The sequence below is a fragment of the Heliangelus exortis genome, chromosome 1, assembly GCF_036169615.1.
Source record: "Heliangelus exortis chromosome 1, bHelExo1.hap1, whole genome shotgun sequence".
NCBI classification, from domain to species: Eukaryota; Metazoa; Chordata; class Aves; order Apodiformes; family Trochilidae; genus Heliangelus; species Heliangelus exortis.
The window spans coordinates 151,703,208-151,721,315 of NC_092422.1; the positions used below are offsets into that span (position 1 = coordinate 151,703,208).

Below are 18,108 nucleotides of genomic sequence, written 5' to 3' on the forward strand. Positions count from 1 at the left end.
TTTGGGTCAGGCTGCTGCATTACATGTAATTCCAGCTGTTTACATGATGATGCTCTAGGTGGAGCCAGTGGAGACTGCCTGGATTTGGAAACTCACTTTCCCATTCTAGGCACAGTATGAGGAAATGTGTCCCTCTCAGCCCCTGTCCTGTGCAGCACCATCATTATTTCCCGTGGACAGTTTGAATTCACACACCCTAGACACCACATACATGTGCAAAACAAACCAGACTCTTCTGACCTCTTCCTCTGGTCCAAGTGCAGGGCACATACCCATCATAGCTCTGGGCTCTGTGTAAAGAACACTCCCATAGGGCAGCACTGTTCTCATCACTGTGTAAACCCCCCAGCCATTCACTGCACCCAGAGAGCAAGCTGCAATGAATAAATGAGATGAAAGATTGAACTGGAGAAGCTGAGCCAGTCTCGTTACTGTGGTAGAGGTTCATATGAAGATTTGGGACAATTTGCTCTGTGTTGTTTATGTGTCATCTTTTCCTGTATTAAAATCGGAAACAGAGGCTGCAGATTTAAAGACTGGAACAGAGACCTAGAGAGTTCTCTGAAGAGGGGAATCCCTAAAACAAATTGTTGTTCCATTACTTTACACACAGCAGAGCACTGAGTTGCTTCTCCTTTAACACTTACTTTTTGATTGCTCTCACTCTTGCTCCTTAACAAACTATTTTATTTTAAAATTTAATTACAGCTTCTCATTTACCTTACCCTTTCCTTTAAAATTTTATATCTCTCCAACTTGCAGACTTACATTTCCACTTCAAATAGGAAACATTTAGTTTCTAATTAGAACATAAAAGTCGTGATTCTGTTAAATAGTTTGGATGGTTGTTTCTGTCCCTCCTGGGTAAAAAACCCAATTTGTTTAACTAGTGAAAAAAAAAAAGATAGGATATATGTAACATATAGGGAGCTATAAGTCTTCAGAGTGAAAAAGTGTATCATGAAAAGCCTATAGCTAATGCCTGGTGGTTTTTGAGGATGGAAAGGACCAGTATGCTTTTCACTTGGGTAGTACTAAAATTGTGGTTAGAGTTAATATCACTACAGCTTAGCTGGAAAACAAAGACTTAGGGCTGGGTTTGTGACAGAGCTGTAGAGCTCACTCTTTCCTAGGGCTGAGCAAGGTGGTTTGGGTGTTTTGAGGGTTAGGGTGAAGACAGCAGGGGCCTTGAGAGTGGGAATTCAACTGCAATCTCTCTCAGCAAAAGCATTTGCAATAACAGTGGGCATGAGGGAGGAGATATGGCTCAACACTCTTTTGGAAGGGGGAAGAGTTGGTGTGCTGAGGCAGAGGTTCCTAATAGGATTAGGATATCCTGTTCAGTCCAAAGAAGTAGGTCTCAGAGGCCAGTGTGTCCTTCTTCTCATTAGATTTCTTGTAAGGGTTGCTGTTAGTGAAGTAATGAAGGTCTTCACAATGGAACCACCACTCAAGCTCTTCTTAGCAACTAAACCAGCACCACAGTGCAGTTCTGGACAGTGTTGTGGGTTCTGTTCTTATTTGAAATTATACTCTGCTAACATGCCTCTAGTGAACTCCAGATCTGTTATTCTAGTTTCCTTCAAAATGTTGAAATGCAGATTTGACATTGTCTACAGAGGCCATTATATCACGTGAGTTAGATATTGCTAGGGTGCATATTTTGTTCTTTAATACTCTTATGGTATGTTTGTATTATATATGCTCATTTGGAAGGAGGAAGTCTCTTGTTGTCAGGTCATGAACTTCCATGGTTCACGTTTACGTTGGTACTTTTTTTTTATTATTCTAATTTCTATTCATTTTTTAACATAATTTGTATTAAGATATGTATTAGCTAACATATAAAAATGTCTTAACGTGGACAGAATATCAGCTTTCATGCCTAATACTATTTAAGCTTCTAAAAAGTTTCAGGCACTTTTCAAAATAAAGACTTTGGGGTGGCCTGATACTCAGAACCATGCAGAACTTAGCCCCCTGTGTAAACATTTTCTGACCTGCCCTAGCAATATTAATATATTATCAAGTATTTTGTGAGCCTTGCTGTACATATGCTGTCTTTATTCCAGATGTCCAGAAAAATTCTTACCTACCCCTTTGTTATATAAAAAGTCTAACTGAGAAAAAGTCCAGTCACCCATGTCTCATGGTCACTTCGTAGCTTATTCCTGTATCCATTTTTTTCAGACTGTCCTTAGAAAGTCAAGGAAATTAAAAGTTCTGGTTGTTAGCACAACTTCTGGTAGCTCTCAAATCCTTCACAATTCATAGGTCCTTTTTCTCCATAATTACTTCCAAATACATTTTATTATTTTTCAAAAAGTTCTTTTCTGCATAAGGAGTGTGGTCACTGGAATGTAAAAATCTGCCAACAAAAAGTTACTTCTTGTTCTAAGTACAAGGTAGTTATTGTAATCTTTCCAACTCAGTCATATAACTTGTATCTGCTGAAACCTCCAATCTTCTGCTAGTGGAAAGAGGAGAACAGTATTTCTTTGTATTTCTGTAGAAATAGATTACTTCTAGCAATTGCCTGAGTTTCATTTGACCAATAATACTGACACTGCCTCCCCTGTTGTTTAAAACCAGCATGAAATAATGAACGATGTCATAAATATTCCTGGCAAAGCAATGTTAATTTCTTTTTTGCCATCACCTTTTCAGCCATCAGAATAATACCATCACACTTTGGACTGTAACATACTGACCCCTTTCAGGATTGTAAAGTGTTCTGTGTTTGACCGAATTCCTTTCCTCTCATTCTTGATTTAAGACACGTTCAGCCATCTGTGGTCTCATTTGTGTCCTGTGTCCTTCTCACATTGGGTCAGCTCAGTGCTGTGAGCTGATGAGCAGCAGTGTTAAGCCTCACAGTTTAAAGCCTTCTGGAAGGTCAGACCCTCTGGTCCTGCCTAAACAATGCACCAACTGAGAGTTTAACAAGAGTTTCTGTGTTTGCTTGTCAGTTCTGTGCACCTAGTGCCAAACGAAACATTGTTGTCTCTCCAGCATCTACCCTGAACTCAGTTTGATCCTTGAAACTCAATTTGATCCTTTCCCCGCCCTCCTTTCCTCTTCCCCTGACAACACAGTTTTCACCAGCAACTGGAAACCCATCTCACCTCTGGGTATAAATTTCCTCTACGGTTCTCTGCAGATGTCTTCAAATGTCAGCATGGTGTCGCATGCTGCCTGACATTTTAAATGTGCCTACAAAGGGATGTATATTTAATTTATTTATTTTTTGAAGGGATTAAAGTTACCCTAATGCAATGAATGGAGTTTACTTCAATAGGCTGCAGTATGCAATCTAACCCACTCATAGGAGCCCATGAATAAGAGATGCACAGTGGATCTGATAATTACTAGCAAAGCACCACTGCATATCTTGAGCAGCCTGATTCAGGAGGGTGCTACTTGGGTCAGCTGACATCTTTACTACTTTAATAATGAAACAAGTTTTTAACTAGCTCCCATTGACCAGTTGAAGTATATGTGCTCCAAACCACAAATGCCAACAGTTTCAAAGCTGGAAAATTCACAGTAATTCCTTTCAAACAATGATGCTAATCTCAAACTGATCATCCTGTCCCTGTTTCTCAGATGGCTGCAGATTCCAGCAAGAAATCTCCCAAACAACAGAAAAGCCAGTGAAAGCTGGTGACTTCTGAAAGGGCATAGACAAAAACTAAGGCAGTAAACTTCCCTCAGAGACATTGAAGCAGTCAGTAAAGATCATGGTATATGTACTTCAAAGGAGCAGAGGCACACTTCCTCCTTGAACTTATGCTATTTGGGGCACATTCATACTGTTGCACAAACTGCATATGTCACCAGCTCAGGGAAGAGGAACGTTTTCTTTTCTGGAAGAGGTATAAAGGAGGATGAGTAGGAAAACTAGACTGGGAGATGTACTTCAGAAGAGAATGTGATGCACTTAGCCCATGGGATCAGTTATTCTGAAGTAAAAACTGCATTTTAAAAACTAGCAAAATAGGAGAGGAAAAGAGTATGATTATTTCCTGCATACTATCACAATGGGAAACATGGTATTAAATTGAAGGGCTATCACTTGCTGTACACAAAAATAATGTCAGCTGTCTATAAAAAGATAATGCTCAAAATTAGAAAGGTGTGTCTCTGAAAGCCGTAATATCCTGGGAAAGTCAGTTAAGAGCTGTTGGGGTCATCTAACCCAAATTGTTCTAAAATAGAGTCTGGTAAATTCATGTTCATTAACATCTGATAATACCGTGAAAATAAATGTTGCTCATTATTCACTAAATTAATTCCAGATGAGATGGAAATGAGAAGCAGGATGCCATCAAGAATGTCAAGGTTTGGCGTGAATATTATATAAGTATATAGCAAGGCTAAGATCTGGATAACTAGTTACTTATAATGAGTGTATGTGTCCTCAAAAGGCTGTGGAGAAAGACTGGTGTATCCAGAAAGATGTAAGCACCAGTGCTCAGAATGTCTGTTCCATAACAAATGTCTTCTTCCTAAAAATCAACACTAGTTGCTCTTAAAAATTTTAGCCAATAGTTTCACCCATTTCTGTTCACACAAGCAGCCAACCAGTCTGTGAATGGTTTACCTGACATTTCTGTAGATAGACTGAGAGTCAAATATGAAATTCAAAGTTAGTTCAGCAGGTCAAAAGTGGAGTGTTACTATTTTTCAGTAATCCTGGATATTTAACTTGCCTCTCTGAGAACAGGTCAGACATCAATCTGCATGGTAAGTGGGTATTTTCATGTGGATAAAACTACGGTTTCTGCCCAAAACCTATGCCTTAGCAATGTTTTGATTCTCAATTAATGTTACTCTAGTTAATGATGCCCTTCCTATAGGCCACTTCCTTTTTCTCATCTCTAGACCACTAGGCACGAATTTGCTAAGCAGCTTGGGCTATCAGAGCTCTGAAATTAGTACAAAACCTCTTATCATCTTTGTGAAGACAGAGCCATCTTTAGGTACAAGCAAAGATAGTAATGGCCTTGAAAGAAGATCCCAGCAATGAGTACCCATGACCTTACCAACTTCTCCTATGGTAAACTTAATGTGACTGTAGAGAAAAGATGTACGGGGGTCTTGAAGAGTTCAAGGAGTAAGTTCCACCACTGATCTTTAGGACAAATTTTAGAAATCCTCACAGAATCAGATTACCATGTTGTTGAACTGGGCTGGTGAGCCAACCATGTCAAAAATAAACTACAAAATTAAAAGAAGAAAACTTGATGTGCCCCACTGCTCCATACATAGATAGGAACCAGATTCTGGGAGGCTGTGGGAAAGAGGGTTTCGTTAAGCCAGTTTACCCTTGAAAGAAAGTGAGGAGAACCATACCCAGAGTTGTTCTACCTAGCTGTGAAGACATGCTCCAAGATGTCATCAGAAGAGACCTTTCCAATTCTGATTATAGGATGGCTTAAGGATTTCTATTAAGGTTTTCTATTCTAACACAGAGAGGGAGAAAACAAAATATACTTCTGTTTCTGTTTTACTTTAAATATAATAATTTAAAATAATTCACAGGAAAAATCTGCAACAATGACAAAAAACCCCTCTGTTTTGGTGTAAAGTATATGATTACCAATCTGGGTGTTAAAAGTATTTTAGAAGCTTAATGGACACAAAGAATAGTGGTATTCCAGTATCAGCTGTTCTGCATAGTGATGATGTCTGAATTAATACCCATTTATAGACCAAGGCCTGCTTTGTCTGAATTCAAATCCACTGTATTTAGCTGCAAAGTTAACATGTGTCTTACAGTGATATTGCAAATTCCCTGACTGCTTTGCTATAATATGGCCCAGTTACACATTCTGTCACCTAAATCAAGTTCAGTGAGTTACATGTTTAAGCTAGACATTAAATACATAGAAGTTATAAAGGAAACGTTCACCACAGAAGCAACATAGTCAAGCAGGACTAAATGGATTTTGTACTAATATCTGGAAATGGGATTTGTTTCCTTGTTTTTCTTTTGAGTGTTAATTTGTGTCATTTATTAGATGGTCTGTATTTTTCTGTTTCTGGAGACTGCAATTAATAATTAAGATAATTAACTTAATTGCTTCAGAAATGCCTTTCCTTTTATTACCTTGAGAGAAGCATAAACATCTTCTTTCCTCAGTTTAGTATGCCTAATAGGTGTATGAGAAATTCACAGAGTATTTTGAATGAAATCTCAGTTTTGAGTGAGTGAACTTGGGAGCTATCTGCAGGTAGAATGTTCATATTGGTGTGGTTGCATCTGTGAAGCTAAAGACTTTAAGCCAGAACATCTGAGATCAAGAAAATTAGGCTTATGCGATGAACAGAGTTGATTTCAATTGACTGCAGGGTGCAATCCAACCCACACACAGAAACCCATGAATAACAATTTAATTTAAAATGACAGCTGAAGCATTTGCTCAGTTTTGAACAGAGAGTGATGAAGGTGGCTCAGGGTATTGTCAGTCCTTGCAAGCTAGTTAGAAATAGTCCAGAACTGGAAGAAAAAAAACCCAAACCCTGGCAGTTTGGTAGAGGTTTCCTGCCATATGGCCTGAAACTAATGGGTTGTTGTTCTATAACATCAGAACCAATTCAGGATACCTTCAGAGAGCTGTAGAAATAAGCAGTGAAATAGAAAAATAAATTAGCATAACAAGTTAAATAGGTCTTAACCAGCAATTGAATTCAAGAGGGCAAGTGTTTTCTAATGAGTGCTGCATCTTACTTTTCAAAGATCAGTGATTATCTTGCAGTGTTATTTCTCAAGTCAGGTTCACTTTGATGTTAAAGCACAATTGCAGTATGTATCTACATGTAAAACTGGGTTTTTTTTTAACTTTTGTGCATTTTCTGATGGAGGAGCTTAAAACCCTGAGACATTTGAAGTGTGTTCTGACTCCCCTTGCACAGGGATGAGATGGGGGTAGATAGTAGAAGAAAAAAAAATTTTATACATTTTTCTTCTTAAGCATCTCCACAGGGACAGAGCTTTTACAGACTGGGTAGAGAATTTAGCAACATATCATGGGCATCTAAATCACAAATTCGTGGCAAGAGAATTTTGGAATTGCACAATTCCATGTGACATTAGGTCAACCAAAGGTCAACCAAAAGGAAAGTATTGGGTTATCCTGCCTTGTCTCTCAAAGTGAACACATTGTTCTACCCTGGAACTTCTCAAAGCAGACATGGAAATGTTCCTTCTCTCTTTACTGTCTGCAAGAAGGCTGACAGTATCCAGCTGATGAAGGATATTTACCCCAAGGTAAGTGAGGAGGCTTTGGCAGGAGCATTCCTTTATGCAGGACAGCTGAGGGTCTGGATGTGCTGTGTTGCAGTGACTGGTGGGTACGTGGGTACATGTTCATGTGAGGTAAATTTTAGAATGTGAGGTTTGTGGGTTCTTGCAGCTGTGATGCCAAAGATCAGGAAATGGAAACAAAACTGACACATCAGCATTGTCTCTTTTGTTTGCTTGTTTCTCCAGGAAAATAAAGGAAAGTTTGGAGTGCTTTCCTGTTAAACTCAATAACTTGATCCATGCTCTTGGGCAGATGTCAGTGATGGGCTCTGCAAAGCCTCCAGCTCCAGAGCCTGTTCCCCAGGAGTGGTTGATGCTGGATGCAGAGAAGTCAATTGCGAGAGCCACCATTTTGGGGTTCAGCAAAAAGTCTGACTACGTAGGTATTCTGTTCTCTGCTTGCTCTCCCTTGCCTTGATCTTTAATGACACCTCTGTGAGCTTCTATGCTCTCCCCCTCCTTTATTCAAGATGTGCTTGTGCCATATTAAAAGGATCACAGGATGAACAGTGCCATAAGCGATGAGCTACCAGAGAGAAAGAACACCAGGCAGCCAGCTATTAGCAAGGAGCCATTAAGGAGAACAGTTCATGCCCTATAGTGAAAAATAAATCAAGAGCTAATTAAAGCATCCAGAAGGAAAGCGTGGCACAAAAATTAGGAAGCCTAATAGAAATTGGAGGCTGTTATATGATGCTTTAATGGTGTATTATTAGTTTTCACACACTGCAGTGATCTTTCAGTGTTTGAGTTGTATGCCATCCAGGCAAGTTTCTCCTTCTGTGCAGCAAAGACTATAAATTGCAAACTGAATTCTCTGGCACTTGGCACTACATTAAAGAAAGGCTTTTCTATGTTAAAATCACCCTATATTTCCTCTTGTACATTTTTTTTTTTTTAATGTCCCTTTCTGATCATTTCTCTTTGCTGTCTCTGCCTTTTCCCCAATACAGCTCTATCTAGTCCAGGTGGTGCAAACCTGCAGTGTGGTCACCTTTGTGGAAAAATCATTTGACCAGTTCTCAAAACTTCACAGCCATCTCCAGAAGCAGTTTCCATCACATGCCCTCCCAGAGTAAGGCAGCGTATTAAAAATGTTATTTTGCTGTTAAGTGGGTCTCTCTGTGCACAGATAAAAATGTGAAAAAATGTATGGCAGACATATTTTTAGAAACACAAAGGCAATGTGATATATTCCATCAAGGTCTCTATTCAGATCCATAAGAAACTGAATCATAGACCATTGTGACAGTCTAACTTTTATATATTTTATTGTTCCTTTTTTAATGGGATGAGAAGGTGTGGGGAGGGGGATCTGACACCTCTTAAGAGTAAGTGGTATTGGCTTCATTAAAGGTCCAATAGGGCCAGTAATAGTTTCTCTTTACTGCATGATGATCAAAAACTCGTAGTAAAAAATCCGTATATTTAAGCAAGGTAGTAATGTTCAGATAATCAGAATGATCAGAACAGGGACAAGCCAATCTCTGTCACTGGCAAGTGTGATTAACCTCTTTGCAAAAAGATGCACATATTCCCCAGCTAAGAAGTAGGCAATACTTCTATGTACTGCCCTGTCTCCCCAAACTGGTATTTTGTGCCTTGCATCATTCAGTTTAATATCTCTTGAAAAATGTGCTATTGTTACTTGCAATAATTTAAATATTACTTTTTGTCCATGTGAATGGCTATTCCTGTTTTTCATATTCTGAATCTTATTTCTTCAGTTTCCTGGGACACTGAGTGCCACGGTTTATTTCTGTCTTATGTAAAACAACTTTGCCTCATGTAGTGGCTTTGGTAACACAAGTGGAGTTACAAAGTCTACAAATATTATATACATTATGCTGCATTGAGAACAAAGTAGTCCTCTCTTAAACAGTCATGCTGACTCACCCAAAACAATCCCTTCTCCAAGTTTAATCCAAAAAGTTTAGTTTACTTGACCCAAGATGAGATTCAACAGATATGCTTGAAAAATAGAAAGGTTTTGGAGGTCTGGCCTGAAGTAAATATCCACAAGCAACATGGTCTTGACTTGAAAAAGATCTATGAATCTCAGATCCAAATTTGATATTCCCCCAAGCTTGTGAGAGGCATTCAGTTAAATGACTTCAGGTTAGTTAATTCTAGAGAAGCTTCCTCCTACCTGAGGGGAATTTAATTGACTCCAATGCTCATTGTGACTGACTCATACAAACTGGTTTGCAGCAGTTGTGGAGAATTGAAATTTCACAAAGTACTGAACATGCTTCAATGGTGGTTTTCATTTGGATATATTTGCATGCTAACTATTAGCTTGTAAAATAAAAATACCTATCAAGTACCTATTCATGATTTTTTCCTGTGGTGAGCAGAGCCCTTTGAAGGAAAATATATTTCTCCTTAGAACTGCATAAGCCTCAGAAACCCTGTGGTGAATGTCAAAAATAGTGCTATTGATTTTTTTAGATTACCTTTAATAAAATCCCTCACAACAATGTCACTGCAAAAGAGAGTTCCAGAACTCACAGAGGGCTGATCTGCAAAGACTGAGACTGAGTCTAAGAGGGCCAAAGCTTTATTCTCATAATTTAGTCCCAACAATAACCTGTCACTGCATGGTCTTTCCCCAAGACACTGTGTTAAAGTGATTAATTTTATGATGCGTGTTTATATGTATGTTCTCCAATGTTAAAGCTTTGCATTGTTTTCTAACTTAATTTCACCAGTTCAAGGCTTTTCCTGTGTTCCATATTTTATTCCAATAATAAAAAACTATTTCTTTATAGGAAGTTTTCACTGGAAGTGTAATACTTTCAGTGTTAGTCTGCCAGTGTGTTACAAAGTTTGAGCTTTGGCTGATGCCAGATGCTTCAAAGTCAGGAAAAAGCCCTGTTCCACAATTTAACCACAAAATCAGTTTGAAAACGTAGTATCTAAAAATAAAATGTCTAATATTACTAGAATAATCGGAACTTCTGACAGAAAGGACTTGCTTCATGCTCTAACTTTGTTGATGAAATTGTATACATTCATGTCTCATTAGGAGGAAATAATGCAGTATGAGTGCTTAATATGAATGCTAAATCCTGGCTATATTGCAAGGCACTGATATCAAAAGCTCAGAGTTCTCAGCATGTGAAATTTTGCTATTGACTTGTAAACATTCAGCCCCCATTTATAAGTGAAAGCTCAGCAGCCCCAAGCCAGCCTTTGCACTCCAGCACCTTCCTTCCTATTTTGTTTCAGACAAAGCATTGATGGTGTTTGATTATTGGTGTTTTTTTTTTAAAGGTCAACAATCTTTTCACCCAACAAGGTATTTAAGTGGCATAATTAATATACAGAATGTTCCTTAGGTTAATGAGTAGGAAATTAAATCTGTTATTGAGGACATGGGCACGTGGCACAAATTTATGGTTTTTTTGATTTACTTAAGGCAGGTGCAAAGCCTCAAAAGCAGCTTGGGAAGTTAACCTTTTCTAACACAAGTGTGTTCACAAGTGCAAAGTCAGTTGCAGTCACAGGTGCAATTCAGCAAAAGCATGAAGGCCTTTAAAAGAAATGTTCAGTACTACCACAAGGTTCATATTGTCCTTCTCTGTGGGGGAGTTATTGGTGCTATCAATCAGCAGTTTCTCTGTCCTCTATTTGGCCACTGTGCTTAGAAGACATCTTCTGAGGGCCTTCATTTTACAGCCTGCTCCTCTCTTTGTGTTATACAGTCTAATTAATTTAAACTCCTTCCAAACAGATCCTCCCAACCATCTCTTGAAAGAAGTTCTCTTTATGCCCCAGAGGGACCCAGACCATTCACAGACTGTCTATGTGTGCCAAATGACCTTGGCTCTATTTTTATCTGTGTAGCTCACATATGTCATGGTCTTGGGTCATATCACTTTCCCTGCTTCTTTATGTGTCCTGCCACTATAATTTCGTGAGGCAAAAATTGCCTCTTATTCCTCACTAGCACAGTGCCTAACTGAGCCCTGTTCTTTCAGTGCTATAGGCAAAAATAATCAAAAGGTCACAGTCTCCTGCTGTCATCCTGGCCCCTTGCTGTTTTAATTGCAGACTGTTTTACACCAGAGCTCTTCCTCAGAAATATTACACAAGATGGGTGAAGATCTGTCCATCTCTGAAAGGAATTACCGTATAGGATTCTCTTCATAAAAAGGCCTCCGTTACAAAACAAGCTTTAAAAAACCCAGCCCAACAGGTCTAATTACAGCTCATAAAATCTAATTACATTGAACCCCCTGGTAACAAAAACTGTGGGTTAATCATCTTCAGTCATTTTATTTTTACTCGGTGAGGCTGCTATTTACCATTTTTACAGCTGGCAAGTTTGAAAAACTGGCCGGTGTTCCTCTCTAGGGATGGGAATCCAGTGCTCCATGTGTTGCTATTTGGCTGCCCTTTGAAAAGCTGCTGAGATCTCATCACTGAGCTGTGGAATTGGGTAAAACCTGTTCAAAGTAGGCTCCGACCAGGTGCTGTTTTAAAAGGCTCGCCAAGTGTCTCCTCCCCAGCTTCTTGCACTGCTAGGTGGGTCTTGAGCCATTTGTCTGAAGCCTTCAGAGATCTCTTGAGATCTGGTGGATAAACAAGGTTGTACCAGAAGCAAAGAGGTTTGTCAACAAGACACAGTTAACTATTTACAGTACTGATGTAACATGAAATACAACAGGATCCAAAACCTCTTCCTTTCTATATCCCATAGACTAGAGGACATTAAACATATTTTTAGTTATGAATCTCAGTGGTAGCAATCCATATCACAAAATCCATTACATGCAATTTAGCTAATGCTCCTTCAATCTGAGTCTTTATCAGAGCAAGGTTAATATAAATTTATTATGTGTACTGTTAAAATCTAACTTTTTGACTGATGTAATGTGCATTGTCTCTTAAACCCATCAATGATTCAAGTTAAAATGCATGTGTGGGGGGGGGAGGGTGTTGGCATTTTCAACCACTAAAGCATTTGAAAATTGACAGAAGGCCATTCTGTGCATATGTGGTTTATTTTCTAAACTGAAATGAAATTCATCTTAATAAAAATTCAGCAAGAACATTACTATTATTATTGTTATTGCTTTTGCTGGGAATTGATTTTCTTATTCTGACAATAATTTTTTTTTCATATATTAATTTAATTATACTGGTGCCTGAAATTACATAGGGGATCAGAGACATGCTCTGAAAAACTTATCTGCACTCTAAATGGCTAAAGTAAAAAAGCAAGCAGTGATATATTCAGAACATGTCACATTGTTGCTGTAAGGCTTTGGTGTTCAATGTTCCATGGTAAGGGTCTCTATAGCATAAACCCTGAGCTGAGATCTGTCATGCTGTGCAGAGTGCAAGAAATGGAGAGGGTAGTGTTTTCCTGGGATTATAAAGGGTCTATTTTTTAAGAGCTATTTAGATATCATGAAATACAAACAAATACCTTTTGAGGTGTTTTTAATTACTTGTTTTAAATTGATGATTTAGACAGAGTATCATAAAATTATTGGAAGAACTAGAGTCAAAGGGTAAACAGTCCTCTAGAAACTGTACCCACCCCTTCCTCTACCTGCAAAATCTCCTAGAAAGTACTAACTTTCTGTTGTTCGTTTGAGCTGGAAACATTTTCAGCAACTAAAGTACAAGAGTTATACAAATATTCTTCTTTTGCAGGTTTCCTCACTCACAACATTTACCTTTTAGAGATCTTGAACATAAAAGAGTAAAGGATTTGAATCTCTATATGAAGCAGCTATTAAGTGGATCCAGGGAACTGGCTAATGTGAGTACTTCTAGTATTTATTTTATTTGCATAAGGCTTTTAGTAGCATTGTACCTTAAGATCCAGGAAGCTTTCCATGGCTTCATTTGAAATGAAATAAATTAAAGAAATCACATCTTCTAATGCACCTATTTTGAGATGGAGCCATTGTAACATCCATCAGAGCTTAAGACAAAGACACAAATGACTGAAAAATCCTTTATTAGACCTGGCAGAGCAATTTTTTTAAAAAAAAAACCTCTTCCTTTGCTCTCTTTGACATCCAAAAGTAGTGATTCACTGAATTTTGACAGTAAGGAGTAGGTTCTGAGGAATGCAATGTTTAAAAAACAAGTTTTGAAATATTGAAAAGCCTGATTTTGACAGTTTTTAAAATGAAAAGTTCCATTCTTTCAGCCAAAAAAATAATCTTCATTTCAAAACTTACTTAACATGTAGAAGAAATGGTACTGAAAGCATTAGACTGAACACAGAATGTTTCGATTTTATCAGAATGATATATTGTGCCCATTAAAATCAGTGTTCTCTCGTTTGTTATTTATTTTTTTTTTTTCTGAGATTTGATGTTCTCCTGGTTTTAAATGGAAAGTTGAAAAGGTAACAAATGCTGACTTCATTGTCTAGCCCAGGACAAAGCCTTAGCACATTGTACAAGCATGACCAAGAGCAGCTAACAGCCCCCTGCCCCTCAGAGGAATGATAAGTCCTTGCCCTGCATCCCTTCAGAAGCTGAATGGTCCATTACTGAGAGTGACACCACGGTCTGAGAAAAAGCAGCATCAGGCAGTGGTTGTCAGATAAGCTGCCAGGCAGACAGGAAAAAAATGGTATTTTACATTAGATCCTAGGCTTATGGTGAGGCTAGTAAAATCAAGGGAGCCAAAGAACAAGCTCATGCATTGACCCTGTGGTTTCACTGCTGGCACGTTCTTAGCAGAGCTTGGGCCTTTGCCAGGTGAGCTGTGTCATGTCCTGTGGCCTCAGGGCCATAGCACAAACTGGGGCTGGTTTGTTTTAACAGTGGAGATAGTTTAGGATGCCAAAAGAGAGTATGACAGGATGTTTTTTCTCCCAAATTTCAAGTATCTCACAAGAAGAAAAAATATTTGCTCCCTAAATATATGTTTCCCAAATGTGAGCGCGTAATGGAGATTAAATAGTAAATTGCCCACATGTAAAACAAACAGGAATTTTCTTATTCATGAGTATAAATTCTGTGCCCTGAGTTGAAACGGAGTTTTCCAAAGAGAACAGCTAATGTCTGTCTCACAGAGCCATATGTAACCTGGTATGGACAGCTGACTTGGGTGCTTGACTGCCTTTACTGACCTTGCCAAGCGAACTGCACGCGTTGGGGTTAATTGTGCAATTTCTGTCATTCAAGTTAGGGTCATGAGTTTATTTTACATTAGTGCCTTTGGTCACAGCTGAGGAAAAACTGATATAAGCCAGTGACCTAGAAATGAGGAGCTCTGTATCTTCTGCTGTGCTCTGAGCTGCTGTAAGGTACATGGATTTTCAATTTGGGCCAAGCACTGCTGCGTAGAAGCCTAATCTAAGGATGAAAAATTAGACTGCTTAAAGCCCTGGGATTGTAATGAAAACATATCCTGGTCACACACAGAAGCTTTCTTCTCCCACCTGCTCCATGGTCTGTCAATGGGTCAGTAATCAGCCAGAGCATGCCGCCTTGCAATGGGCTTTTCCTCCTCCTCCCTTGATGGTCCTGTAGCACCCATCCATGGAGCTGGGTGAGTTCTCCCACCACGTTGCTGCTGGGACACAACCACAAATGGGGTATTCAGAGGGAGCTGTGGACATATCTGCTTGGGTATGTGTGGTGGTGTGGCTCTGAATCAGCCCAGCGGGGCTGGACTGTGCAGTGACTGAAACCAGTTCCTGTCTGATGCAGTCTGCAGTGCTGAACCAGGAGGAGAAGAAAACAATTTTGTGTCCAGCTTCTGATGTGCTGGACTTGGAGTGCATGATAAGAAATGGAGTAATGAACAGATTTTTTTTTTCCTCCTCTAAAGTGCGGTTGCATGCAGGAAATCATCTTGCAGCTAACCTGCCATTCTAGATGATAACCTTTAAAGTTATTGATACTCTGTAAACATTGAATCATTATTTTTACTTCAATATGCTTCTCCTGCTGGGAGATAGGAGAAATTTAGAAAATAGTGACGTGTTCTGACCCACTTAGAACAAGGAGACCAGTCAGTGGGTAATTTCCTTTGTATTCCCAGCTGAAGGCTTCTTTTTTGCTTTTCCCCTTGGTATGACTCTTTCAAAAGTGTCATGGTGTCTCCTTGCTTTTACTCTGAGCAGAAAGCCAAACTAAGAGGCTCTCTTGATGGAAAAAAAATACAATTATTTTGTCTCTCTTTGTGCCTTGGATAAATTTGCAGACAAATTTGTCCTTTTTCTCAAATTACTAAGGAGCCTGATGGCAACCATTTAGTGAGTTGTTTGTTTGCAAGAATTACCAAACCTTTGTTCCTGTGCAATAATAGAACTATACAGGAATAAATAATTACTTCAGAAATTTATGAAGAAATATTGTATGAGCAGATGGCTGTAGAACAGGATTCCCTTTCCTACCTCTATGGTATCATAGCTGTATTGTAATGGTATAGTATACTGGAGCATTGTTTGAGGTGAAGAGCTTTTATTTCATTATAAATTATCCTTGCTATCACTGTAAACACATTACCCTGATTGACTAGACACTATTTTCGGCTCTAAAATGTTTAGTTCAGTCCACACAGAACTGACTGCACACTTGGTTCTACCAATTAAGTAATTAAATTCCTAGAAATAAAGAAATAATTGGATTATATCCAAAATCCTTCCTCAGTCATGCCTTATGTGCATACTTTTCAGTCCAGACTAAGTTCTGATTATGAAAATTGTGTTATAATTAAGAGTAGGTCAGAATACCACTGACCTTTTCTGCCTAATGATTTAATGAAAGAGGAGCAGAAAATAGCTGCCTTCTCATTTGTACTGCAACTCAGATGGAATTTAATGTTTCCTTAAACCCTTCTTTAAAGAACAGAAACTTCGAGACACCTTTATATCTGAATTTTAGTATCCAATCCAATAAATGCAGCTGATGGAGATATTTGCTGTTGGGCCAGTTTGAACGATTAATTGTGCTACTGCCATCCCTATTCAAAGCAGTTTTTAAATCTGTGGTTTATTTGAGTATAAGCCTCATTCACTGACTTCCTCTTAGGCATTTCTGAAGAGCTGCCTAGAATAGGAATGCTTTTGCTAAATTCAGGTTAACACTGAGTTATAAATAACTACCTCACCATACTACATAAGTGAACAAGAAGTCAAATTCATTAAATCGGTCGGTAAAATGAAAAAGTTGATGCACCTTCATTGTCAGATTAAGTGGTTTAGGACAGGAGCAAAAAGAGGTGTCAGCACCTATTTAAGTTCAGTTCCACTTCCAAGCCAGTGGCAATATATGTGATCACACCAAAAGAAGACTTAGTTTTGTTCCAGTTGCCCCATTGCTGACGGGCTCATCACCTGCATGCGTGAAATGTCTCTGTCTTCTGGATCAGCAGAGCAACACACAATGTTTAGACTCCTGGAGTTTTCTTCATTTGGTAATGAACAACCAAGTGATGCCACCAATAAGAAGAGAAGCCTCAGGAAACAATAAATTGAGGATTGGTAACGTGGAGGAAGGCAAAAATATACATTGTACAACTTTAAATCAAATCTGTGACAAAAGGCAGCTGCTGCTGACCACCATCACATTTTTCTGTATTTCACTCCTAACACGGAGTGATGGGCTTAATATAGATCACAGACCAAATCTCATGACATTTTTATATAAATTAGGACTGACCCAGTGGTTTGTCATTTTACTGCTGTATTGTAGAAGGGTTATACATTCCCTGGGGACACAAAAGAAAGGAAAGACTCCATTAATTTAGTCTGCTTTTGTCCTGATGTCAAACAGCAGCATTCACAGAGCACAATGTCTTCGTGCTTACCTTGAATAGACAACTTACATCTGGCTTGGTCATTACAAGTGAAAAATCTAAAACTGAGCCTAAAGCCATGTTTTGTATAGAAACTGTGTGCATTTGTACTACCAGCCAGCTAGTAACATTCTATGGATAGTTTTCCCATCTCTCATAGATTAAAAAAAGTGGCATTTGATTTGTTGTTTGTCACTAGTCACACAGCTCAGACTCTAGATGTACATATTGATCTTGCAAAACTATTTGGCCCTAAATAAACATATATTACTTGACCCACATCTTTCACATAGATTGGGGTTTAGTGCAGGTTTGGTCAGCTTGGCTGTTTGAGGGGGTTTGTTTACCGTGCAGGGTTGGGGTTGGCAAATATAGTAAGTGCAGGTGCACAGTCAGTAAAAAGCAATGGGGTATATTGGGTTTTGAATCTAGAAGAGTTTTCAGACTACCATAATTATCTAAGGACTTTGCAGATGAAGAAAAACCTGGTGCAAGCAGGTAAGCAAACAGCAAAAATGTGTCAGTTATGGAGAGGTTCTATAAACAGCTTTATGGTGACTTACAGGCTCTATAAAAGGGCTTTAAACAGGCTGTAAATGGAAATTATTGTAAATTACATTTATTCATTTTCAGGCATACAGTGAAAACGAGGACCACAGTGTTTTTCTGGAGTGACTAATATTTTACACTATAAAAGTAATCAAATTTGATAAGAGCTTCCCATATTTCATTTGTATTTTATTCACTTGGCATTGCTTGGGATTTGCAGAGGTGAGAAAATAGCTTCCACAGTGCCTGTGTGGAGGCACATAATGCAGTAGTACAAAGTGCACCTGAGGTATATGAGTCCCTTAAACTCCCACCACTCCCACACTCCTGCAGCAAGGCATCCAGCAGAGCCAAAATGGGAAGGGTTCAAAGTCCTCTCTTCTCCACTGTCCTTTCCTGAAGTTATAATAGCTGCAGCAAGGTCATCTTTTCCTGGTTTCTTTCTTTCCTGCTGATTCTCCATCCTGTTA

General features: G+C 38.7%; 1 protein-coding gene across 7 annotated transcripts in view; it reads left to right on the top strand.

Moving 5' to 3' along the window:
* Nucleotides 1-18,108, top strand: part of PIK3C2G (phosphatidylinositol-4-phosphate 3-kinase catalytic subunit type 2 gamma) — a 201,526-nt gene that overhangs the window by 149,601 nt on the left and 33,817 nt on the right. For 5 of the 7 annotated variants that reach the window (XM_071733023.1, XM_071733019.1, XM_071733022.1 and 2 more), the window contains 3 exons: nt 7,496-7,688; nt 8,263-8,384; nt 12,977-13,085. In XM_071733023.1, the coding sequence (XP_071589124.1) occupies nt 7,496-7,688; nt 8,263-8,384; nt 12,977-13,085 (424 nt within the window). The remainder of the gene's footprint in view (nt 1-7,495; nt 7,689-8,262; nt 8,385-12,976; nt 13,086-18,108) is intronic. The other 2 variants (XR_011723791.1, XM_071733024.1) reach the window with 2 other exon arrangements.